The 27,592-nt window shown below is 44.3% G+C and overlaps 1 protein-coding gene across 1 annotated transcript in view; it reads right to left on the reverse strand.

The window, feature by feature from the left end:
• Positions 1-27,592, reverse strand: part of LOC135554006 (synaptic vesicle membrane protein VAT-1 homolog) — a 41,013-nt gene that overhangs the window by 9,258 nt on the left and 4,163 nt on the right. The window contains exons 2-3 of the mRNA XM_064985999.1: positions 23,623-23,830; positions 5,260-5,430 (exon numbers count right to left, since the gene is read on the reverse strand). Coding sequence (XP_064842071.1) covers positions 5,260-5,430; positions 23,623-23,830 — 379 coding nt within the window. The remainder of the gene's footprint in view (positions 1-5,259; positions 5,431-23,622; positions 23,831-27,592) is intronic.

The raw sequence follows: 27,592 nt of genomic DNA on the forward strand, positions 1-27,592 counted from the left end.
GAATTGAATGTCTCCTTTGGCAGAAAGCGGGACGAATCTTATGTGCCCTGGCCTTGGGGATACGTTGGGGGATGTGATCCACACTGAGTCACAGGCTTCTCAAATACTTTGTCTGAGTGGAAAAACACTTTTCTGTGCCTATTACACCTCCGACCGTCTCAAATGCACCCCAGCTATCAGGGCTGAGAGTCGTGACACAGCGAAATGTTGTTATCTGCAAATGGAAGACAAACACAATTTTACGAACACAACACTGCAACTACAGAGTATTCCTTCGGACCAAAGGCTGCATGACCCAGGGCCCATTAGCCATCTCAGTATACGTACAGTGCCTTGCGAAAGTATTCGGCCCCCTTGAACTTTGCGACCTTTTGCCACATTTCAGGCTTCAAACATAAAGATATAAAACTGTATTTTTTTTGTGAAGAATCAACAACAAGTGGGACACAATCATGAAGTGGAACGACATTTATTGGATATTTCAAACTTTTTTAACAAATAAAAAACTGAAAAATTGGGCGTGCAAAATTATTCAGCCCCTTTACTTTCAGTGCAGCAAACTCTCTCCAGAAGTTCAGTGAGGATCTCTGAATGATCCAATGTTGACCTAAATGACTAATGATGATAAATACAATCCACCTTTGTGTAATCAAGTCTCCGTATAAATGCACCTGCACTGTGATAGTCTCAGAGGTCCGTTAAAAGCACAGAGAGCATCATGAAGAACAAGGAACACACCAGGCAGGTCCGAGATACTGTTGTGAAGAAGTTTAAAGCCGGATTTGGATACAAAAAGATTTCCCAAGCTTTAAACATCCCAAGGAGCACTGTGCAAGCGATAATATTGAAATGGAAGGAGTATCAGACCACTGCAAATCTACCAAGACCTGGCCGTCCCTCTAAACTTTCAGCTCATACAAGGAGAAGACTGATCAGAGATGCAGCCAAGAGGCCCATGATCACTCTGGATGAACTGCAGAGATCTACAGCTGAGGTGGGAGACTCTGTCCATAGGACAACAATCAGTCGTATATTGCACAAATCTGGCCTTTATGGAAGAGTGGCAAGAAGAAAGCCATTTCTTAAAGATATCCATAAAAAGTGTTGTTTAAAGTTTGCCACAAGCCACCTGGGAGACACACCAAACATGTGGAAGAAGGTGCTCTGGTCAGATGAAACCAAAATTGAACTTTTTGGCAACAATGCAAAATGTTATGTTTGGCGTAAAAGCAACACAGCGCATCACCCTGACCACACCATCCCCACTGTCAAACATGGTGGTGGCAGCATCATGGTTTGGGCCTGCTTTTCTTCAGCAGGGACAGGGAAGATGGTTAAAATTGATGGGAAGATGGATGGAGCCAAATACAGGACCATTCTGGAAGAAAACCTGATGGAGTCTGCAAAAGACCTGAGACTGGGACGGAGATTTGTCTTCCAACAAGACAATGATCCAAAACATAAAGCAAAATCTACAATGGAATGGTTCAAAAATAAACATATCCAGGTGTTAGAATGGCCAAGTCAAAGTCCAGACCTGAATCCAATCGAGAATCTGTGGAAAGAACTGAAAACTGCTGTTCACAAATGCTCTCCATCCAACCTCACTGAGCTCAAGCTGTTTTGCAAGGAGGAATGGGAAAGAATTTCAGTCTCTTGATGTGCAAAACTGATAGAGACATACTCCAAGCGACTTACAGCTGTAATCGCAGCAAAAGGTGGCGCTACAAAGTATTAACTTAAGGAGGTCGACGACATCCGATCCTCGTTTGCTAAGTCAAACGACACCGCTGGTTCTGCTCACACTGCCCTACCCTGTGCTCTGACCTCTTTCTCCCCTCTCTCTCCAGATGAAATCTCGCTTCTTGTGACGGCCGGCCGCCCAACAACCTGCCCGCTTGACCCTATCCCCTCCTCTCTTCTCCAGACCATTTCCGGGGACCTTCTCCCTTACCTCACCTCGCTCATCAACTCATCCCTGACCGCTGGCTACGTCCCTTCCGTCTTCAAGAGAGCGAGAGTTGCACCCCTTCTGAAAAAACCTACACTCGATCCCTCCGATGTCAACAACTACAGACCAGTATCCCTTCTTTCTTTTCTCTCAAAAACTCTTGAACGTGCCGTCCTTGGCCAGCTCTCCCGCTATCTCTCTCAGAATGACCTTCTTGATCCAAATCAGTCAGGTTTCAAGACTAGTCATTCAACTGAGACTGCTCTTCTCTGCATCACGGAGGCGCTCCGCACTGCTAAAGCTAACTCTCTCTCCTCTGCTCTCATCCTTCTAGACCTATCGGCTGCCTTCGATACTGTGAACCATCAGATCCTCCTCTCCACCCTCTCCGAGTTGGGCATCTCCGGCGCGGCCCACGCTTGGATTGCGTCCTACCTGACAGGTCGCTCCTACCAGGTGGCGTGGCGAGAATCTGTCTCCTCGCCACGCGCTCTCACCACTGGTGTCCCCCAGGGCTCTGTTCTAGGCCCTCTCCTATTCTCGCTATACACCAAGTCACTTGGCTCTGTCATAACCTCACATGGTCTCTCCTATCATTGCTATGCAGACGACACACAATTAATCTTCTCCTTTCCCCCTTCTGATGACCAGGTGGCGAATCGCATCTCTGCATGTCTGGCAGACATATCAGTGTGGATGACGGATCACCACCTCAAGCTGAACCTCGGCAAGACGGAGCTGCTCTTCCTCCCGGGGAAGGACTGCCCGTTCCATGATCTCGCCATCACGGTTGACAACTCCATTGTGTCCTCCTCCCAGAGCGCTAAGAACCTTGGCGTGATCCTGGACAACACCCTGTCGTTCTCAACCAACATCATGGCGGTGGCCCGTTCCTGTAGGTTCATGCTCTACAACATCCGCAGAGTACGACCCTGCCTCACACAGGAAGCGGCGCAGGTCCTAATCCAGGCACTTGTCATCTCCCGTCTGGATTACTGCAACTCGCTGTTGGCTGGGCTCCCTGCCTGTGCCATTAAACCCCTACAACTCATCCAGAACGCCGCAGCCCGTCTGGTGTTCAACCTTCCCAAGTTCTCTCACGTCACCCCGCTCCTCCGCTCTCTCCACTGGCTTCCAGTTGAAGCTCGCATCCGCTACAAGACCATGGTGCTTGCCTACGGAGCTGTGAGGGGAACGGCACCGCAGTACCTCCAGGCTCTGATCAGGCCCTACACCCAAGCAAGGGCACTGCGTTCATCCACCTCTGGCCTGCTCGCCTCCCTACCATTGAGGAAGTACAGTTCCCGCTCAGCCCAGTCAAAACTGTTCGCTGCTCTGGCCCCCCAATGGTGGAACAAACTCCCTCACGACGCCAGGACAGCGGAGTCAATCACCACCTTCCGGAGACACCTGAAACCCCACCTCTTCAAGGAATACCTAGGATAGGATAAGTAATCCTTCTCACCACCCCCCTTAATGATTTAGATGCACTATTGTAAAGTGGCTGTTCCACTGGATGTCAGAAGGTGAATTCACCAATTTGTAAGTCGCTCTGGATAAGAGCGTCTGCTAAATGACTTAAATGTTAAGGGGGCTGAATAATTTTGCACGCCCAATTTTTCAGTTTTTGATTTGTTATAAAAGTTTGAAATATCCAATAAATGTCGTTCCACTTCATGATTGTGTCCCACTTGTTGTTGATTCTTCACAAAAAAATACAGTTTTATATCTTTATGTTTGAAGCCTGAAATGTGGCAAAAGGTCGCAAAGTTCAAGGGGGCCGAATACTTTCGCAAGGCACTGTATCTCATGGATCATATTGTGGAAATTATGGGTCACACCATGCTTGTGTCCCAAATGGCGCCCAATTCCCTATGTTGTGAACTACTTTCGACTAGGGCCCATAGGGTGCACTATATACATTGAGGGAAAAAAGTATTTGATCCCCTGCTGATTTTGTACGTTTACCCACTGTCAAAGAAATGATCAGTCTATAATTTTCATGGTAGGTTTATTTGAACAGTGAGAGACAGAATAACAATGAAAAAATCCAGAAAAACGCATGTCAAAATTGTTATAAATTGCATTTTAATGAGGGAAATAAGTACTTGACCCCTCTGCAAAACATGACTTAGTACTTGGTGGCAAAACCCTTGTTGGCAATCACAGAGGTCAGATGTTTCTTGTAGAGGGCCACCAGGTTTGCACACATCTCAGGAGGGATTTTGTCCCACTCCTCTTTGCAGATCTTCTCCAAGTCATTAAGATTTCGAGGCTGACGTTTGGCAACTCGAACCTTCAGCTCCCTCCACAGATTTTCTATGGGATTAAGGTCTGGAGTCTGGCTAGGCCACTCCAGGACCTTAATGTGCTTCTTCTTGAGCCACTCCTTTGTTGCTTTGGCTGTGTGTTTTGGGTCACCCAGTTGTCCTCTGAATCATTCAGATGTTCATTGGCAAACTTCAGACGGGCATGTATATGTGCTTTCTTGAGCAGGGGTACCTTGCGGGCGCTGCAGGATTTCACTGCTTCACTGCATAGTGTGTTACCAATTGTTTTCTTGGTGACTATGGTCCCAGCTGCCTTGAGATCATTGACAAGATCCTCCCGTGTAGTTCTGTGTTGATTCCTCACCATTCTCATGATCATTGCAACTCCACGAGGTGAGATCTTGCATGGAGCCCCAGGCCCGAGGGAGATTGACAGTTCTTTTGTGTTTCTTCCATTTGCGAATAATTGCACCAACTGTTGTCACCTTCTCACCAAGCTGCTTGGCGAAGGTCTTGTAGCCCATTCCAGCCTTGTGTAGGTCTACAATCTTGTCCCTGACATCCTTGGAGAGCTCTTTGGTCTTGGCCATGGTGGAGAGTTTGGAATCTGATTGATTGATTGATTGCTTCTGTGGACAGGTGTCTTTTATACTGGTAACAAACTGAGATTAGGAGCACTCCCTTTAAGAGTGTGCTCCTAATCTCAGTTTGTTACCTGTATAAAAGACACCTGGGAGCCAGAAATCTTTCTGGTTGAGAGGGGGTCAAATACTTATTTCCCTCATTAAAATGCAAATCAATTTATAACATTTTTGACATGCGTTTTTCTGGATTTTTGTTGTTGTTATTCTGTCTCTCACTGTTCAAATAAACCTACCATTAAAATGATAGACTGATCATTTCTTTGTCAGTGGGCAAACGTACAAAATCAGCAGGGGATCATATAATTTCCCCCCTCACTCTAGGCATTGGGGTTCCATTTGAAACGCAGCCCATCTCAGTGCTGTAAAATAGGTCAGATGACCCCTGACCTCTCACCTTTGGGGCTGATCTTGCGGACTTCCTCCACGTAGTCCCGTGTACGGTAGTCAATGCAGTGCGTGACTCCGCCCTGGCTGATGGTCTCGTGCTTACTGGCCGACGCCGTCCCGAACACGGTCACGTCCTTCACTGTCTGGCACAGCTGGGTGGCCGCGATGCCCACCCCACCTGGAGAGAGAGAGAGGTTGTTAGGAGAAAACGTAGAGACAATGTTGCTGCAGGTTGTACGTCCTGTCCTGTTATAGTATAACAGAGACAAAAGCTCCCAACATGTCATACACGTAAACCCATAAACCCAATAGATTACATTTCTTAATTGTTGCTTTTTGTTGATATGTTATTATTGTTGCTCAAACATGTTGTTCATTTACAGTGTGTAATGCTAATATATACATTGTGTGTAGTACAGTGTTTAATACTAATATATACATTGTGTGTACTACAGTGTGTAATACTAATATATACATTGTGTGTAATACAGTGTGTAATACTATTATATACATTGTGTGTAATACAGTGTGTAATACAGTGCGTAATATTAATATATACATTGTGTGTAATGCAGTGTGTAATCCTAATATACACATTGTGTGTAATACAGTGTGTAATACTAGTGTATACATTGTGTGTAATACAGTGTGTAATACTAATATATACATTGTGTGGAATACAGTGTGTAATACTAATATATACATTGTGTGTAATACTAATATATACATTGTGTGTAATACAGTGTGTAATACTAATATATACATTGTGTGTAATACAGTGTGTAATACAGTGTGTAATATTAATATATACATTGTGTGTAATGCAGTGTGTAATCCTAATATACACATTGTGTGTAATACAGTGTGTAATACTAGTGTATACATTGTGTGTAATACAGTGTGTAATACTAATATATACATTGTGTGTAATACAGTGTGTAATACTAACATAAACATTGTGTGTAATACAGTGTGTAATACTAATATATACATTGTATGTAGTACAGTGTGTAATACTAATATATACATTGTGTGTAATACTAATATATTCATTGTGTGTAATACAGTGTGTAATACTAATATATACATTGTGTGTAATACAGTGTGTAATACAGTGTGTAATATTAATATATACATTGTGTGTAATACAGTGTGTAATACAGTGTGTAATATTAATATATACATTGTGTGTAATGCAGTGTGTAATCCTAATATACACATTGTGTGTAATACAGCGTGTAATACTAGTGTATACATTGTGTGTAATACAGTGTGTAATACTAATATATACATTGTGTGTAATACAGTGTGTAATACTAATATATACATTGTGTGTAATACAGTGTGTAATACTAATATATGCATTGTGTGTAATACAGTGTGTAATACTAATATATACATTGTGTGTAATACAGTGTGTAATACTAATATATACATTGTGTGGAATACAGTGTGTAATACTAATATATACATTGTGTGTAATACAGTGTGTAATACTAATATATACATTGTGTGTAGTACAGTGTGTAATACTAATATACACATTGTGTGTAATACAGTGTATAATACTAATATATACATTGTGTGTCATACAGTGTGTAAAATACTAATATATACACTGTGTGTAGTACAGTGTGTAATACTAATATATACATTGTGTGTAATACAGTGTGTAATACTAATATATACATTGTGTGTAATACAGTGTGTAATACTAATATATACATTGTGTGTAATACAGTGTGTAATACTAATATATACATTGTGTGTAATACAGTGTGTAATACCAATATATACATTGTGTGTAATACAGTGTGTAATACTAATATATACATTGTGTGTAATACAGTGTGTAATACTAGTATATACATTGTGTGTAATGCAGTGTGTAATACTAATATATACATTGTGTGTAATACAGTGTGTAATACTAATATATACATTGTGTGTAATACAGTGTGTAATACTAATATATACATTGTGTGTAATACAGTGTGTAATACCAATATATACATTGTGTGTAATACAGTGTGTAATACTAATATATACATTGTGTGTAATACAGTGTGTAATACTAGTATATACATTGTGTGTAATGCCATGTGTAATACTAATATATACATTGTGTGTAATACAGTGTGTAATATTAATATATACATTGTGTGTAATGCAGTGTGTAATACTAATATATACATTGTGTGTAATACAGTGTGTAATACTAGTATATACAATGTGTGTAATACAGTGTGTAATACTAATATATACATTGCTTTGGCGACCGTGGCGACCACCCATTCATGCCAATAAAGCAGAGCGACGATAGGGTGGTTAAGACTTGTGTATGTATCCCGTAGTTTAAGTCTTAGTTGTTTCTCTCAACATGGTAACTATGGGGAAGAGGTATAATACCAAATAACTTCTATCCCAGCTTCACTAGCCATTACCTCAAGAGACACTCACTCAGGGAGACACCTCCAACTCAATTCAACTCAGCTGATATAAATATGTCTTGAGGCACCCATAAATGCCATTATGTACATCCATTCTATTGCAGGGAAATGTGATTTGTTTTGTTTACTGTGACAGGCCAGGTCAGTCAATAAGAGGCTGGCTGTGTGTGTGTGTGTGGCTCAGGAGTAAGTAAGGAGAGCATTAAACACACATCACATTACCTCCTACCCGCCGCCCTTGGCAGAAAGGAACACCCACACAAAGACGTAGAGACACACAAACATCCACAACTACAGAAAGTGGCCATTGTACGTCAGATGACACTGGTTGACTTTAGCTTCATGCAAGATGACCTGACTAAGAATCTAGGGTAATTTGGGGTATTTGTTTTGGCTATGGGAGCAATGTGTGACACGGGGTCAAGAAAACAAGAAAACATTGTTTCGTAACTGTGCGAGTTGAAGCAAAACCTTCTCATATGGGAATACATCTTTGAAACGACGAACAATGTATTGTCTGTGATGACCTTTGTAGACAAAGTGGCAGTTGTGTGAGAGCATTGCTTTCTGTAGGTGTACCTTACATCAGCATGGCTGAATGATGTAGTATCAGTGTGTGTATGATTCACTGTTTCTGAACATACTGTATGTGTGTGTGTGTGTGTCACTGTGTGTGTCTTAAGCCTGGTCTCAATAGGTTTACTGTGGGGCAGAACAGAGAGGACAGAGGGAGGCTGACTGGGTGGAGGATGTGAACTGAACATGACCCCTAAAGGTCACTCATGCCTGACCAAGTAAAGGCCGCGTCTTATCTGAGGCCAGAGCCAATAGAGCAACGCAAACAGAGCTTTCACAACACGGACATTTACATTCAAACAGACGCCTGTCTCAAGCATATTTAAACTGCCGTGATTGACTGTGGTTATCATCAGCAACATGTTGAGATGGAGTTGTGGTCCACTGCCTTGGTCACACTTACTCACACACCATAAGCTTGAGTAGACAGAGACAAAAGTAACCAAGGAGAGGTTATATTGTAATCTATTGTAGTCGCTGGTTTCTAAGTCTTACAGGCAGACCTCCCCTCCCCTTTGACTCTTACAAAGAAAAGAATCAAGAATGGGACCAATTCTCTCCTGGCTCTGCTCTGAGGAGACCTTGAGCCTATGGGAACTCAATAGACATTTCTCACTGTGTTCAAGCCTGGCAAGGAAAAAGAGGAAAGGTCGGTGTCCCAAATGACACCTATGTGGTGCACTAACTTTGACCAGGGCCAATATGGCTTTGGTCAAAAGTAGTGCACTGTGTAGGGAAGAGGGTATCATTTGGAACGCAGGCAAGAACTTGATGAAATAACAAGAGCAACGGTGTTGCTGTTGGATGGCATTGTCAGTGAGTCAGCCTGCCTCCTAACAGCTAGAACTATCTCTCCCTGTCGTTCTGTCCTCAGAGAGAAACCAAGTTTGCGTTGCCAGGGAAACCCAGGCCAAATTGGCGGCGACGACTGAGCAAAGGAGCCATTTTGATTCATTGGCTGTTTTTCCTCCAGGCAAAACAGGAGGCATTTGGAAGCAATCAGAAGCTCATCCAGGGGTAATATGTGACAGATCAGCCAGTAACACCGACCCAATAACCATATAACGACTTACCTAGAGCCAGCTGAGAGTAGACGAGTGTGTATGCGGGTGTGGAGGTGGAGAGATGAGAAATTGCTTAACCTGAAGGATGCCAAAAAAGGAGAGCCTTTTTATATGCTTCCTCGCAGCATTGATTTCTGCTCCCAAATATACTTTGATATTGCAAACCAGTAATGTGTATAGTCAATATGAAGTGTTTAGGCTGTCGGGGTAGGACATAGTTTTGATATTTCGAGTTGGCGCCTGCCTATATTTCCCGACCACTCTGTCCCACTCTTCCACCTGTGTTAGAAAGGGAGGAGGGGGCACCCGTGTCTGGCTGGAACCCCCTGAGAACCACAGATCCAGGGCCTGTCTGCCCGTCTTGTGACTGATCCCCCATCACAAGACCCAGGCCAGCACGGCCAAGAGCCCCCACCCCCCCAACACAGAGAGAGAGATAAGCTGAGGTAGGAGAGAGACTGCAGACAGAAACAGTCTGGATGAAAAGTCTGTTCATATCTGCTAATCTTCACAAATATGTGCTCAGATTAAACAGTTAACCCATCGGTAACCCATTGTTTTGGTTCACATTGTTCTCTTGGTATTTCTCACTAGATTCTCGCAAACCTCTTCCCTCTCTCCCCTGCCAGTGCCCCCTTTCCATCTCTCTCTCTCATCTGCTGTATATGTGGACCAGGGCAATCTGTCTCTCTTTCCATTCCTTGTCTTCCTTTTTTCTTCTTCCCTTCATTCTCCTGGCAATGTGACGTGAGGTCGTCCCGTGAACACTAACCCATTGCCTGAACACTAAATCATTGTCTGTGCGAAGATGGCAACTTAAGCAAATTCCCGCGCCTAATTCCATTCGTTCTGCTTGTGATTCAATTGAATTGGTTTCACTGAGAAAATTACGGGCCGTCAAGAGCGCTGTCTTCTCTCTCTGTCCCTCGTCTACTGACCAGGGTGTGTAGGGAGGAACAGCACACACACACACACACACACACACACACACACACACACACACACACACACACACACACACACACACACACACACACACACACACTCTCTCTCTCTCTCTCTTTTGGCACCAAATACACTCTGGGTCTCAATAACACGCTCTTCTTGAGTGAATAGGAATTTTGTCCAAAACACTGTGGAATTCACTTTACTATTTAGTCCAGTATGATGTGTGTGTCCACACCCAGAGTTCAACGTGAGGAGAGGGTGGGGCCACTAAATGTTGTTGAGATTTCACAAAGGGAAGGAGAACACTCAAACCTCCTACTACTGTACATACTCATACCATAGTACAGTCAGTGCACACAGGCACTTTCTCACAGTCATCCACACACTGACCACATCTGTCTGAACGGTGCTTAAGAGGTGAGCTTGCTCGGCCACTTCCTCATATAGAGCTAGTTTCTTAGCATAACTCAAATGGAGAAGCTAACGCACCTCAGACCGTGATTACTGTCACTTTGACCCTAAAAAGGCTAGGTTGTGGTTATAGGTGTGGGCCCTATGGTGCTAGCAATGCTAACACTAGTGAGCACGCGTGCTAATGCTAATCCCGGAGAGATGTGAGGCCACTCATGTCACGTCAGGGTTCCATGCTGTCTGCCCCGTGTCATTCTCTGTGCCTCCACTCTCCAGGCGTACCCTCTCCCACACCCTATCATTAGCCTGTCGTGCCTGTGGCTCACAAAGAATGGAATAAAACCATAAACCCAAGAATCCTATCGTTAGCAAAGGGGCGGTGAACAAGATCAACAAGTCGGACATGATTGAGCAACGTTTCTTTCTCTGTTATTGTGCAAATCCTACACGAGGCTTTACATGAGTGTGTGTGAGCATTGAACGGCAGTGGGTGTGTGTCTGTGTCTGCTATGAGGAGAGATGACTCCGTGCTATGTACCATAGTGTTGTCCCCTTGCTCTGTGGAGCTGTGAACTCGCTGAATGTTTTAATATGCTTTCTCGTATGGTAGGTTCCACTCTGTACCACCTATAGGATGCACTTTTCTAGTGACTGGGTGAGTGAATTCACAACACACATCCTGTGCGAGAAGGCAGAACCTGCGATTTCCTGAGTGAGAATTCACACAATGCTAACGCACACAGAGAAACTAACCAACACATACACTCATTGTACACAAAAACACAAACAGACATGTTCTCATGAAACCCACTGATAACCATGCACCAATGAACACATTCTTCCTAAAACAAACTCACAATGTAGAAAAATAAATACCAACGCAAATGTACAGACATACACACCTGTGTGTGTGTGTGTGTGTGTGTGTGTGGGTGGAGGGGCTTAAGTTGAATGGGGTCATAAGGCAACGGTTGTGAGTGAGAGTGTATTCTGATTGGAGGGTGGGTTGGAGGTTGGAGTGGAGGGGAGGGGAGGCTGCGGAGGGGAGGTTGCATGCCCTGGTTTTCCTGTGCTATCAGTGCAGCTGATCTGCGTCTGGGTATGAAGCCAGCCAGCTAGGCCCAGAAAACAAACACAACCAGGACTCCTCTCAAACACAGCTCTTATTAGCATTCACTGAACTAGGGTAAGCCTTACAGCACCGGGGTAGTCAGACAGTGGGGAGTCATTGTAGACTGCGAAAGGATATGCTGAAATAGAGACATGATTTGTCTGAAATTGTAGGATAAACTAACAAAGTGATATTCTGTCTCTATCTCATATTGAGCGACATCTTACATTCTTAGAAAAAAAGGTGCTATCTAGAACCTAAAACGTTTCGGCGGTCCCCATAGGATAACCTGGAACCAAAAAGGGTTCTCCTATGGGGACAGCTGAATAACCCTTTTGGAACCCTTTTTCTAAGAGTGTAGAGTGAGCAGGTAACATCAACATCTCTGTACTTTTCTCTACACTCTGACACCTCTTTCTCTTCTCTTCCATTATCGTCCTCTCCTCTCCTCTCCTCTCCTCTCCTCTCCTCTCCTCTCCTCTCCTCTCCTCTCCTCTCCTCTCCCTCCCTCTCCTCTCCTCTCCTCTCCTCTCCTCTCCTCTCCTCTCCTCTCCTCTCCTCTCCTCTCCTCTCTCTAATGTGGATAAAGGGTAATGTTAGTCAGACCAATCAGGCCAAGGCCCAGTGAAGTGTGTATGTACATGTGTGTATGCGTGTGTGTGCATGCGCGCGTGTGTGTTAGTGTGCGTGTGTGTGTTAGTGGGCGTGGTGGCATGCAGGGCTGCTGGCCAGACCTAATCCATAAACACAGAGTTCAGTTCGGGAGAGGTTGCAGGAAAAGGCTCTTGGCCGGGCACAGTGGCCCCCCACCCCAAACACATCCAAATGTCACTGCACTCCTTCCCTTGCCCTGTCCCTCTGGAGAAAACAAAGGGGGAAATGTATGCACTCTCCCCGATGACGAGGTATCAAGCACTGATACGCCATGGTCATGAGGAGCCTCCCCGGTGGGAGTCATGTGGAGGGGGGAGGAGGGGAGGTGGAGGACGGGAGGATGCAGATGTGCGAGCCCAGCGGACAGAGAGGGAGGGATGGTAGGAGAACAACATGCCATTGTTTGGGGAGAGGGGACGGGAACGGCCGGCCCACAGGCCCACGAGAGAGAGAGGCAGCTGGGGTCAGTCAACGTTCACGGTTCACACACAGCCATGACAATGACACGCCAGTGTCTTAGCTGAAGTCTCTTCTCTTGGGTACAAGGACAGAGTTGGCCTATGTAATCTCCAGAGAGCTAAAACACTGACAGTGGCAATTATGTTGGAGAAGAGAGGACATACAGTATCTTTCCTTGTCATGAGGTGGGTGGGGGGTGGTGCTGCTGCAGGCAATGAGCTAGACACCTCTCTGCCTGGGTCCTCACAGTGGGAGCCAACAAGTTAGCAGCCTGTTGACAGCGCCAAGCAGCACCCCCATAGAGCCACATCGATCTCTATTAGTCTCTCATTCACCAGCATGGCTCTACGGCACCATAGGGAAGTAACCAAGTAACATTGATGAAGAGACTGATGACAGCGGAAGCAGAAGATTGCTCATCAAACAACGACTCTGTGGTCGTCACGATAAGAAGCCGGCGGTTGATCTATATATTGATTTATTGCCAGTAAAAAAATATGACAGACAATGAAATAATATCTGTCTGGCCATGTCCTGAGACTGGATATGAGAAATGGCTCCTTGTGTCCTCATGCAGTACCACTCACTGCTTTAATATATTATAGCTGTACAAACGGAGGCACTGAATCCTGTTAAAAAGCTGCCTGTGTTCACTATTAAAGACATGCGTCTTGTAAAACTGTAGGTTAAAGACATGGTTCAAATAGGTGGTTGTGTTTTTAATCTCGCCGGTGAAGAAGAAAATAAAAGAAAAAGAAATGAAATGAAAATATAGGACAAAACACACATCACGACAAGAGAGACAACACAGGTTGCCCCACTCTATGTAGGACAGTGTAAACAGAATTGTCTCGTTAAGACAACACTCTTACAATAAACATTTGAATAGCATAGCAATGTTTTTGAAACAGCTGAAACACAGTAATTTTTTCTTATTTTATTGACGTATTTATTGAATTTGTACCTGAAATTGTAGTAGCAGCCTGTTACATTCTGAAATTGGCGCCGTAGCTTCATATCTCAACAGTGTATTTTTTTTTATTTTGCTTGACTGCACTGAGGTCCAGGCAAGAAGCTACTCCCCAGAGAATTATCATCGCTTCGGTCTCAATGATCTTTTCCCTCATATAATGGCTTCCATGATAATGATAAAATGACGCCTGGTTTGTTCTAAAGTTACTTTAAATGGTAGCAAGTGTAAGCCTAAGAGCTCCTATCTAGCTATGGTTCAGCTAACAGTCAGCATATAGCTACAGCCAGCATGTTTATGTGAGGATGCTCGCTAACGTTACCTAGCAAGCTGTGTAGACTATATTATAATATGAATGACACTGTATGATAATGTTACTGTCTCTTATATTCATACGGGAGGGGTAAACATTCAGTATTGATATGTTAATGTTACTTGAGTTAGCTGAATATTGTCAGCACTTCAACGTGTACATGTTGGGGACACGAGTCGGTCATGGTCACGTGATGAAGTAACCCCGCCTGCCAACTTCAAAACCAGTGTCTGCCCTCAGCGCAAGAGGGAATTTTCTCTTGGGTTGCAGTCTAAATGCAAAGTAGACAGCCACCGGCTCTATACTCTCAGCCCTTGAATGACTTTTTACATCGTCACATACGAGTGTACCTTAAATGTCCATTTCCCATGTGAGGGGGAGTGATGATCGGAGAGGGTATCTTGAAGTTGAGTTTAAAAACAACCAACCTAAAGCTATGAACATACCTAGCAAGCTAACATAGCTAGCCAGCACAACTGTCAGGTAGCTAGCTACAGTTAGCCATAGCTGGCTAGCTAGTTTTATAGCTTGGTCATTTATTCCAATCCATTTCTGAATTCCCCAAACTATGTTTATGAAGCTAGCTACATTTTATAGGCTCCTCACTACGAGACTAAGACATTTGAGCGTCATTCCCATTTGCCAATGCAAAAATCTATGTTATCTATAGAAATTGTTTAGCAAGCTAGGGTCATAATCTTGTCTCACATGCCGAAAATGCAGCAATGTTGACAAAATTTTACATTTCGTGGCCACCAGAGTTTGAAACATGAATACAGTTTGAATTGAATTGTGGGTCATATCAATCCCACAAGTGATCAAAGTTCTCCACTCACTCCCTCAAGCTTAATCAAGGGCCTAGGGGGCAATTGGACCTGAACTTAAGATGGCAGTCAAACTGCATCTGGGTTCGACAGGAATTCCCCCGAGGGAAAGTGGCTAGCGCAAGGGCTGAGTGGGTAAAATGAACGTGTTTGGACTGCAGGCTTTGTTTAATCAAATCAAATTTCAAGAGCAGTAGTAAAAAATAACAATATATACAGGGGGTGCCAGTACAGAGTGAATGTGCGGGGTCACCGCTTAGTTGAGGTTGTATGTACATGTAGGTAGAGTTAATTAAAGTGACTATGCATAGATGACAACAGAGAGTGGCAGTGGTGTGGAGAGGGGAGGGGGCAATGCAAATAGTCTGGGTAGCCATTTGACTAGATGTGTAGTACGATGTAGTACGATTCAATCTTAGTACTGTATTGATGCTTTGCCTGTTTGATGGTTTGTTGGAGGGCATAGTGAGATTTCTTATAGGTTTCTGGGTTAGAGTCCCACTCCTTGAAAGCAGCAGCTCTGCCCTTTAGCTCGGTGAAAATGTTGCCTGTAAGCCATGGCTTCTGGTTGGGGTATGTACATACAGTCACTGTGGGGACGACGTCCTTGATGCACTTATTGATAAAGCCAGTGACTGATGTGGTGTACCCCTCAATGCCATCGGAAGAATCCCGGGAACATGTTCCAGTCTGTGCTAGCAAAAGAGTCCTGTAGTTTAGCATCTGCTTCATATGACCACTTTTTTATAGACCGGGTCACTGGTGCTTCCTGCTTTCATTTTTGCTTGTAAGCGGGAATCAGGAGGATAGAGTTATGGTCAGATTTGCCAAATGGAGGGCGAGGGAGGGCTTTGTACGCCTCCCTGTGTGTGAAGTAAAGGTGGTCTAGAATTTTTTTTGCACATTTAACATGCTGATAGAAATTCGGTAAAACTGATTTAAGTTTCCCTGCATTAAAGTCACCGGCCACTAGGAGAGCCGCCTCTGGATGAACGTTTTCCTGTTTGCTTATGGAGGAATACAGCTCATTGAGTGCGTTTTCAGTGCCAACTTCGCTCTGTGGTGGTATGTAGACAGCTACAAAAAAAACTCTAGGTAGATATTGTGGTCTACAGCTTCTCATGAGATACCCTACCTCAGGCGAGCAAAACTTTGAGATTTCCTTAGATATCATGCTTATGTTGTTTACATAAATGCAGAGGCCCCCACCCAGCTGTTCTGTCTTGCCGATAGAGTGTATAACCTACCAGCTGTATGTTATTAATGTTGTCGTTCAGCCACGACTCGGTGAAACATAAGATAGATTTTGTCAACATGGCTGCATTTCTACAATTTTTTCTACAGTTTTTTTATTTCTTTTCCAGTGATTGAAAGTTAGCTAGTAGAATGGAAGGCAAGAGCAGTTTAGCCAGTCATTGCCTGATCCTCGCAAGGCACCCGGATCTTTTGCCTCGAAATCTCAGTTTCCTTCTCCAGCAAATCACGGGGATCGGGGCCTGGTCGGATATTTGCAGTATATCCCTTACAGCTGACTCATTGAAGAAGAACTCCTCGTCCGACTTGAGGTGAATAATCCCAGTTCTGATGTCCAAAAGTTATTAAGAGATGGTAGCAGCAACTTTATGTACAAATGATGTTACGAACAACGCAATTTTTTTTTTTAAATAGCATGATTGGTTGAGAGCCGATAAGACGGCAGGCCTACCCTCGGGGCGCCATCACTACGTCTTCCCCATCATTTGCAACAATATCAATGAGCGTCATCACTATCTTTCCTTTGCGGTTCTTCAAACTGTCGTGATTACCAGCTGAGATAAGCTTTTATGAGTTGATTTTACTCCTGGCTCAGAGTTTGTCTTAACATCATCCTAAAACACTCTGTGCTGGGAGTTATATTTTTTTTTAACTTAAAAACAGTTATATCAAGATTCCTAGGATATTTTCTGAGATTCTTTTTGGATACCGGACCCAGGTTTATATCCCGCGTGTCACCATGGCGCCCAACATGGGGGGGGGGGGGGGTCTCTCATAGGGGAGGAGGTCAAAGGGGGATAAATGTGGCAGACATGAGTCAGGCATGGTCTCGTGATGAGGTGGCCCCGCATGCAAACTTCCAAACCAATGTCTGCCCTCGATCCAAGAGGGAATTCCCTCTTGGTCTAAAGGTCTAAGACGTGGGAGACCCTGTTCATATCCCTTGTGTTCCATACAAACATCAAAATAAATCCTTTCATTGTCTGCACATGCTTGTGGATTGTTGAATTATTCAAGAGTGTAATATGGTTAGGTTGCATTATTCAATATTGTAATATGTTTTAGAAGATAAGTTGTTGGATTGTTATTTTTGCTTCCTGGCTAGTTGCTACTGCGATATTTCCGGTCAAGTTGAGCTGGGGAGCAAGAATGTCGCGTTGCCAGCCACAACAAAAGGTGAGGCAAGGATGTGATGGGAATTGAAAAGTAGAAATCTCACCACTCAGACTCTCCTTCATCTCTCGTAGTGGGAATAGGGCCAAAATGTGTGTACTCAAAAGAAATGCATCTAAAGTGCCTCCGCTGCTGCAGCTCGTGTACCGACTGCCTCTACCGTTACAAACACAAAAACTGCATTTTCAACTAAATTGCCTCTACAAGCAGTGACAAATATAACCATCTATAGATTGCTTCATGACCCTGAGTGGGTGTGTGTAATATCATGAGGGATTTCAAAAAGAAAGAAAGCGCTAAGAAGAATTATGCTTCAGGTAAAAAGGCTGTTAGGCAAATGTTTCTGTTATGGAGTCAGTAATCATTTGTTCTAAGCTGGCTGGGAGCCATGAGAAACCAGAGGTCCAGACCTGCGTAGACTGTGTCCAAAATGGAATAGAATTCCCTATAAAGGCTCTGATCAAAGGGTAGTGCCCTACTATTATGTTACTGCTGCTCTTTAATTACTTGTTACCTTTCTTTCTTATTCTTCTTTCGTATTTTTTTTAAACTGCATTGTTAGTTAGGGGCTCGTAAGTAAGCGTTACACTGTAAGGTTATAACTAGCCCTGATTCACGTGGCCATCCTACCCATGCTAGATTACGGAGACATCATTTATAGACACCTGTTGTATTCGGCGCATGTGACTAATAAAATTTGATTTGATTTATATGGGGATTAGGGTGCCATTTGGGACAACACTACACTACCAGACCAAGGGGAACACAGTGTCGCACACCCCCTCCCTTTTTTTAAACCTTTATTTATCTAGGCAAGTCAGTTAAGAACAAATTCTTATTTACAATAACGGCCTACCAAAAGGCAAAAGGCCTCCTGCGGGGACGGGGGCTGGGATTAAAAAATAAAAATATAAAAAATATAAATATAGGACAAAACACACATCATGACAAGAGACACAACACTACATAAAAAGAGACCTAACACAACAACATAGCAAGGCAGCAACACATGACAACAACATGGTAGCAACATAACATGGTACAAACATGATTGGGCACAGACAATAGCACAAAGGGCAAGACGGTAGAGACAACAATACATCACGCAAAACACCCACAACTGTCAGTAAAAGTGTCCATTATTGAGTCTTTGAATGAAGAGATTAAGATAAAACTGTCCAGTTTGAGTGTTTGTTGCAGCTCGTTCCAGTCGATAGCTGCAGCGAACTGAAAAGACGAGCGACCCAGGGATGTGTGTGCTTTTGGGACCTAACAGAATGTGACTGGCAGAACGAGTGTTGTATGTGGAGGATGAGGGCTGCAGTAGTAGGTATCTCAGATAGGGGGGAGTGAGGCATAAGAGGGTTTTATAAATAAGCATCAACCAGTGGGTCTTGCAATGTGAACACAGAGATGACCAGTTTACAGAGGAGTATAAAGTGCAATGATGTGTCATATAAGGAGCATTGGTGGCAAATCTGATGGCCGAATGGTAAAGAACATCTAGCCGCTCGAGAGCACTCTTACCTGCCGATCTGTAAATGATGTCTCCATAATCTAGCATGGGTAGGATGGTCATGTGAATCAGGTTTAGTTTGGAAACTGGGATGAAAGAGGAGCGATTATGATAGAGAAAACTAAGTCTAGATTTAACTTTAGCAAAGCCTGCAGCTTTGATATGTGCTGAGAGAAGGACAGTGTACCGTCTAGTCATTCTCCCAAGTACTTGTATGAGGTATACTACCTCAAGCTCTGAAGCTAGTAATCACACCTGTGGGGAGAGGGCATTGTTCTTACCAAACCACATGACCTTTGTTTTGGAGGTGTTCAGAACAAGGTTAAGGATAGAGAAAGCTTGTTGGACACTCAGAAAGCTTTGTTGTAGAGCATTTAACACAAAATTCAGGGAGGGGCCAGCTGAGTATAAGACTGTATCATCTGCATATAAATGGATGAGAGAGCTTCCTACTGCCTGAGCTATGTTGTTGATGTAAATTGAGAAGAGTGTGGGGCCTAGGATCGAGCCTTGGGGTCTCCCTTGGTGACAGGCAGTGGCGGAGACAGCAGATTTTCTGACTTTATACACTGCACTCTTTCACAGAGGATGTTAGCAAACCAGGCTAAAGACCCCTCAGAGACACCAATACTTCTTAGCCAACAAGAATGGAATGGTCTACCATATCAAAAGCTTTGGCCAAGTCAATAAAAATAGCAGCACAACATTGCTTAGAATCAAGGGCAATGGTGAGATCATTGAGGACCTTTAAGGTTGCAGTGACACATCCATAACCTGAGTGGAAACCAGATTGCATACCAGAGAGAATACTATAGATATCAAGGAAGCCAGTCAGTTGATTATTGCCAAGTTTTTCCAACACTTTTGATAAACAGGGCAAAATATAAATAGGCCTATAACAGTTAGGATCAGCTTGATCTGCCCCTTTAAATAAAGGACAAACTGTGGCTGCCTTCCAAGCAATAGGAACCTCCCCAGAAAGGAGAGACAGGTTAAAAAAAAGTTGGAGAAAGGCTTGGCGATGACAGGGGCAGCAACCTTAAAGAAGAAAGGGTCTGACCCAGATGTTCTTTGGGGGTCACGTTTCAGGAGCCCCTTTAGCACCTCGGACTCAGTGACCGCCTGCAGAGACAAACTTTGTTGCGGGGCAGGGGAGAAAGAGGGAGAAGCATCAGGGATAGTCACATTAGAAGGGGTGGGAGATGAGGAAATGTTGGACGGGCAAGGGGGCATGGCTGAGTCAAATAGGAATCCTGACTTAATGAACTGGTGATTAAAGAGCTCAGCCATGTGCTTCTTGTCAGTAACAACCACATCATCAACTTTAAGGGACATGGGCAGCTGTGAGGAGGAGGGTTTATTTCTCCAGGTCTTTAACCGTTTTCCAGAACTTCTTGGGGTCGACCAACAGAGAGAGAACTGCTCCATAAAGTAACTAACTTTGGCCTTCCGGGTAGCCTGAGTGCACTTATTTCTCATTTGCCTGAACAAGAGCCAGTCAGCCTGAGTATGCGTATGCAGAGCCTTTCGCCAAATGGAATTCTTGAGGTGGAGTCAAGGTTGAACAAGGGGCTGGACCTGGTTTTAATTCTCATTTTCTTTATGCAGCCATGTTTGTTATACCACTGAAAATATCAAAAAGAAGGTCCAAGAATCATTTAGGTCACCTAGCAGGACAAATTCAGATTTAGTGTAAGGGGCCAGGAGGGAGCAGGTAGGGTACATGCCGGTGCTGATAGAGGACAATAGCACCCATCAACAGTCAACAAAGAGCTATACAACCCGAGTGAGCACTGAAGGTGATCCTTGGTAAGGATTGCCACTCCCCCATCTTTGAAAGGTCTTGCCGAAAAAGGTTATAACCAGAAAGGCTAACATCAGTATTCAAAACACTCTTCCTTAACCACATCTCAGTAATGATCAACACATCTGGATTGGAGCTGTGAACCCACACTTTCCATTGATTCATTTTAGGTAATAAGCTTCTAGTGGTAACGTGCAGAAATCGCAGGCTTTTACGAGAGGAGAAATCAGTGAAGCAGATATCAGAGCACACGTCAGAATTGTGGCTAGCAAAAGTAGGTGGGCCAGGATGTACATGCACATTTCCAGATATCATCAACAGTAATACAATCAAGGCACTGTATAGTACAGGGAGAGCTCTGCAGTGCTGATTTATGACATCTGCATGTGCATCAGATGGCAACAAGATCATATTGTACAGCAATTTCATCAGGTAACATGAATACGAAGCCAGCGATGAGGTGGTTAGGATGGGAATGGGATGGGAGGCCAAAAGTCTGTGTAACCAATAGATGGAAACCATACACTCTTACAGTAAATGTGAATTGGGCCAAGTTGGAGGTAATAATGCATATAGGTTATAGTTTATTGAGATGCATGAATACACTACACCAAAGGCAGTGTAGCCTAGTGGTTAGAGCGTTGGACTAGAAACCAGAAGGTTGAGAGTTCAAACCCCCGAGCTGACAAGGTACAAAATCTGTCGTTCTGCCCCTGAACAGGCAGTTAACCCACTGTTCCCAGGCCGTCATTGAAAATAAGAATTTGTTCTTAACTGACTTGACTGGTTAAATAAAGGTATATATATAAAAAAAATGATTAGATGGCATGTTTAATCTGTGCAAATAAATTCCATGAATTGATAGTTCACCTCTGTTGACTTTTATTCTGTAATATGGTATACTGTAACCGTGTGTTCAAGCTAATCAAATCAAAGTTGATTTATGATACAGCGTAGTGTAAGCTACACAATACAATGAAATGCCTACTCGCAACGAAAGCTCTCTTCGCAAACAGTGCAATGATAGTACGCTATATGTAATTATATTTAGATTAGACTATAGCCTACAAATAGCTATCCCACGTAGTCGTAGGCCTATTTGGTTATACGGGAAATGATTGTTGTTTGTTCCTGAACTGGCCGAATGACAGAGCTGTCCTTCAGCAACACAAGTTGGTTCAACTTCTTTAACAACGTTGCGCGATTCTGGCGCTGTCCTTTCAGCACTAGGAAGGGCTCTCCAATCACTTAAAATAGCACTCACCAAGATATGTCACCTACGCCTGATAGTCCTGGTCATCACTTGTTGTTATTACAAATGTGATATTATCACTTCTCACAGTGATGCTCGTTTTGTAAAGTTGGATCAAAGCAGAATCAATGTCTTGCAAGATCCCATAATGAATCATTTGCATTTTACTGATGCAGATGCAGTTTGGATGTTTCACCCGGTAAAACCTGAAGAATTATCCTTATCATTCCTATTTTGAAATGAGGTAAGCCTAACTTGGTGTTTGAGAGTATTATAAATAGAACATTTTCTTGAGACAATATGTGTGGCCATACAGTAGGCAGAAGTCGCAATTGGAGGATGCATTTTATGCCTCGGCCTATTCTACAATGAGTTCCCATAGGCGATCTGTCGGTACAAACATTGATTGAGGAAATTATTATGTCATTTTAATATATTTTTTTACACTCCCTTACCCCAAAAAATGCACTAGTCCTTAACCAAAACAGCAGATGATACCTCTCTGATTCCCGTACATTACGTACACAGATGCACGCTGCACGCATGCATGTACTGTACACACAGGAAGAATTTAAAAAAGAACTGCCTTCCATGTTGACCAGCTGGCCTTGTCCTTGACACACAACTGAGACGCTCATTCTCTTACGCTCAAAAACACTCAAAACCTCAACACACCCATACCCAGGTGCTTACACCCCCTCACTCCCCCGTTCCCCCCATTCCTCCACCCCACACGATGCACTCTGACCCCCAAAAGCCAGGTGACAGGTGCTCCTCCAACCCCAACCACTTCTCTGCTCTACTCAGTACTGACACACACAGGGTTGGATCTTAAGTAGTATTTCCAGTACTCTTACATAGTAGCTACAATACTACCTCTTCTCATAATTCACATAGTTACAATATACAATCATAGACAGGAGCAATTTAACAATACAGATTGGCAATCCGACTGATGCATTTCCTTGTGTTCATAGTACACAACATTCTTGACCTGGACTGGACAGCACTATACATCATTCAAGACTTATCACTTATCACTGTGTTTTCCCAATGAATGTATTCATATTCACATTGTATGCATGTATGTTCCTTAGAATGGCAGAATGGCCCTGCTGGCCTGCGGGTGTATATTTAAGCATAAGGCCCGAGGAGGTGTGGTATATGGCCAACATACCACGGCCAAGGGCTGTTCTTATGCACGACGCAAGGCGGAGTGCCTGGACACAGCCCTTAGCCAGGGTATATTGGCCATATATCACAAACACCCAAGGAGCCTTATTGCTATTATAAACTGGTTACCAATGTAATTAGAGCAGTAAAACAAAACATTTTGTCGGATATACCATGGCTTTCAGCCAATCAGAATTCAGGGCTCAAACCACCCAGTTTATTATAAGAAATTAGTGTGACACTGGATTAAATTAGTACTTACTCTAATTCTATGGGTCTCTTATGATTCAATTGTATGGGGTTTGTGCCTTGTTTTGTGTTCTGTCCCTGTAACAGTGATAGCATTTAGTTCCTACCTACACAGTGTCTATGGTCATTGGTTCCTACCTACACGGTGTCTATGGTGATTGGTTCCTACCTGCAGCAGAGTGAATGAGGATGCTCTGGTTGGGCCTCAGGTTGCCAAAGTCAAACAGCATCATGTAGGCGGTGATGTAGTTGACGGGGAGGGCGGCGGCCTCCTCAAAAGTCATGCCCTCTGGGATGAGGAACGTGTGGGTAGCGGGCACCACGGCCACCTCCTGCCACAGCCCACAGCGGTTGAGCACCAGCACCTTGTCACCCACCTGCATGGACGGGAAAGTGTCATGGTTTACTATAAGTTTGCAAAATCCTAGTATATTTCTGACAATTCCCAAGGTTTCCAGGAATCCTGGTTGGAAGATTTGCAGAATCAGGAGGGAACAAGGCAGGAAATCCTGCACCCAAACAGGATGGGGGAAACCTGGGAATGTGGGTAAAGTTAGTGGGATTTTGCAACCCTAACTAGTGTGTATCTACTGTAGACATGTCATTTAGTTCACAAGTGGATATGTTGATGGAAAGCAAGGGATCAGCTGTTTTGTGGTTTGGTGTTGGGGGGAATTTTACAAATCAAAAGTTCACAATGCAAATTACTGTGGCGGTCAGGTTAGTTATTTTTGTCATTAGTTGTTTGTTATATAGGTTAGCACATTCACTCTGACCACACACTGTGACAACAGTCAACAACATAACATGATATGGCATTAGCCCCCACTGCTACTCCTCTCTCTCTGACAATTATCTCCTCCCTCCTTATCACCCCAAACCCCCTCCTCTCCTCTCCCCTGCTTATCATTTTGGGCGACGTGTCCCCATTCGGGCTTATCAGAGCAGCAGGATCCTCCGACCCTCTCCTGCCTGTCCAGGACGAAGAGCCCCATTGTAAACCCCCCCCCCACCCCACCCCCTGCCGAAGGACTGGCCAATCAGGGAGGGAAACACCAGGGACACAGGAAACAGAGCCCACCACCGCATTCTAACATTTTTCCTGTTTTCTTCATCCTCCCTCCTCCACCCCACCACTGCATCCATCTGACTCCTTCCTTCTCTCGCTCCACTCCTCTCCCTTTCCCTCAACCTGTCACTCTTCCTCGCTGTCTGTCCCTCTCACTCCTTCAGTATCTCTTCTAATTGTCTCTCTCTCTCTCTCCATCGACCTCTGTCTCACTCTCTCTGTCTTGCACAGCCTAAGCCCCTCTTTTTTCTCCTTCCCTCCTCCTGTCTCCCTTTCTCTATCTCTCTCCCTCTCTCCTCCTCCCTCCATGGGCCCTGTGCGAGGAGTTGCCCGTTTCCCCTCTTCCTCATCAGTGAGACAGGACAATGGATCCCATCTTCTCCCCTGGCCGCTCTCCACTCATCAGTGGCCCTGCCAGATTCTTCTCCATGGTTGAGCACAAGACAAGCTCTCTCCTCCTAGGAACAAACCCACTCCTCCCGCCCCAGCCTCCCCACCATCCTCCCGCCCACCCGGGCCTCTCTAATGGTCTGGAGGGAGCGATGCGCCTCGCTGTCTGTCTATCCACTCCAATTAGAGAGATCTCCCTCTTCCCTCTCATTCACTCTCCCTCCCTTTATATCCCCGTCTCAAGCTGATGCGTTTTGGGACCTTCCTCTTTCTCTCTTTCGGTCCTTTTCTATCAGTCTACATCTTTACATCTTTTTATCTCTCTTTCTTTCCCTCTGCCCATCCTTCTCCCCATCTCCATCTCCCCGTGTCTGTGGTGAAACTCATTGCCCTCAGTCTGTTAATTGGAGCTCCAGCATGGCAGGTAGGATCAATAGGCGTTGGAGCCTAGCAGAAAACACATTGATGACTCAACCCTCACATTCAACTACATCGGCAAGTATTGTGTGCCCATGTAAGGCATGTGAGTGGCCGTCACACACACACACACACACACACACATGCGCACACACACACACGCACACACACACACACACACACATACACACACACACACACACACACACACACACACGAGAAGAACACACACACACACACACATGCACACACGCAAACAGAAGAACAACAGACACACAGAACAGAGTCCCACTCAAACACACTCTTGGCCAAAGTCCTCCTTGTGACTTGTCTATCACAGCACTCGTTACTGTGTGACCCCCCCCCACCCCCTCCTGCTTCTCTCATGTCCTCCCCCCTTGACTCTCCAGCCTCTAATGAAGTCACCACCCAGTGTATGAGTGGGAAGCTTCTCAAAGAGCCTTGTAGTCAGCTGCTGTACACCAATGGCCTTTAACAACTAGTGATTCAGGTTTGGGGGTATGTGGCCCACAAGTCGGAGGTTATGTGGTTTGACGATCTCATCAACTATTTGCCCCCAATTGGTTAGATCATGGATTCTAGTCTCAACCGCTGGAGTAGCTGTGAACTCCGTATGGCACCTTCATGTTCTCATGGGGCCTAGGTTAGACTAAAGGACAAAGGACAATGTATTCATCCTACTGTGTTGTGCCAGCAGTGTTGTCGTCTAACATTGTTAAGCGCAAATTATAGGCGTCCCATTGTGACATAGCTACAGGACTCTGAGACCGCCGTCCACGGTTGACACACAGCCCATGATTCCCAGCGAACGAGTCTCCGGCACGCCTTCTCTATTCTTTTGAATGTGTTGACGGTTGGAAAAATTGCTTGAGCCTTGTGTTGAAACATCCAAAGTATGAAAGGCCAACGGTCCAATATTCTAGAACACCGTTTTGGACTCTGATAAACCCTTCCGTCTGCTGATGTGTGAACCGTGTGAGGCTGAGAGGGTCATCCAAGGAGCATTTTATGTGTCAGGATCACGGCCCCGCCCTGTTCACGGATGGAACCTACCTTGAGTTTGACCTATAATCTGTGCATTCTACCTGCTCTTTCTACCGTTGCAGCTGTTACCACGACTACGGTACTACAATAGCAAGTCTTGTTACTGATAGGCTAGAACTGTTCACAGTCACAAACGTGGAGGCAAACAGACATTATTTCTGTCATGCCCTGAATAGGGGGTGATCTAGTATTTCTATATCTATATCTGTGTTGTGTTCTAGTTTCTTTTCTATGTTGGTGTTTTGTATGATTCCCAATTAGAGGCAGCTGGTAATCGTTGTCTCTAATCGGGGATCATATTTAAGTCGTTATTTTTCCCACCTGTGTTTGTGGGATCGTGTTTATGTTTAGTTGCCTGTTGGCATTTCATTGACTTCACGTTTCGTTCTGTCTCTATTGTTCTGTGCGTTTCACTAAGTAAATATGTGGAAACCATACCACGCTGCACCTTGGTCCGATGATTCTAACGACGATCATGACAATTTCTGAGTTGTCGTTCTTGGTCCCTCTCGGTTCTGTTGAGTTTTCTTTGAGGGTGTGTGCTTTCGTCAGTGTTATAATTAAGCAATAAGGCCCGATGGGGTGTGATATATGGCCAATATTCCACAGCTAAGGACTGTCCTTCTGCACGACACAACGCGGAGTGCCTGGACACAGCCCTTAGCCGTGGTATATTGGCCATATACCACAAACCCCCAAGGTGCCTTATTGCTATTATAAACTGGTTACCAATGTAAATAGAGCAGTAAAAAGAAATGTTTTGTCATTCACGTTTTGATCTGATATACCACGGCAGTCATCCAATCAACATTCAGGGCTCGAACCACCCAGGTTATAATAGTTGTTATAAACTGGGTGGTTTGAGCCCTGAATGCTGATTGGCTGACAGCTGTGGTATATCAGACCATGTACCACGGTATGACAAAACATGCCAAACCACCTTTGTTATGACAAAAGCTGGTTACCCGCTCTAATTACGCTGGTAACCAGTTTATAATAGCAATAAGGCACCTCGGGGGATTGTGGATTATGGCCAATATACCACAGCTAAGACCTGTGTCCAGGCACTCCACACTCATGCAGAAGAACAGCCCTTAGTTGTAGTATATTGGCCATATAACACACCCCAACGGGCCTTATTAATTAATTATAACATTGACGAAAGCACACACACTCAAAAAAAAAACTCGACAGAACC

Source organism: Oncorhynchus masou, chromosome 14, assembly GCF_036934945.1.
Source record: "Oncorhynchus masou masou isolate Uvic2021 chromosome 14, UVic_Omas_1.1, whole genome shotgun sequence".
NCBI classification, from domain to species: Eukaryota; Metazoa; Chordata; class Actinopteri; order Salmoniformes; family Salmonidae; genus Oncorhynchus; species Oncorhynchus masou.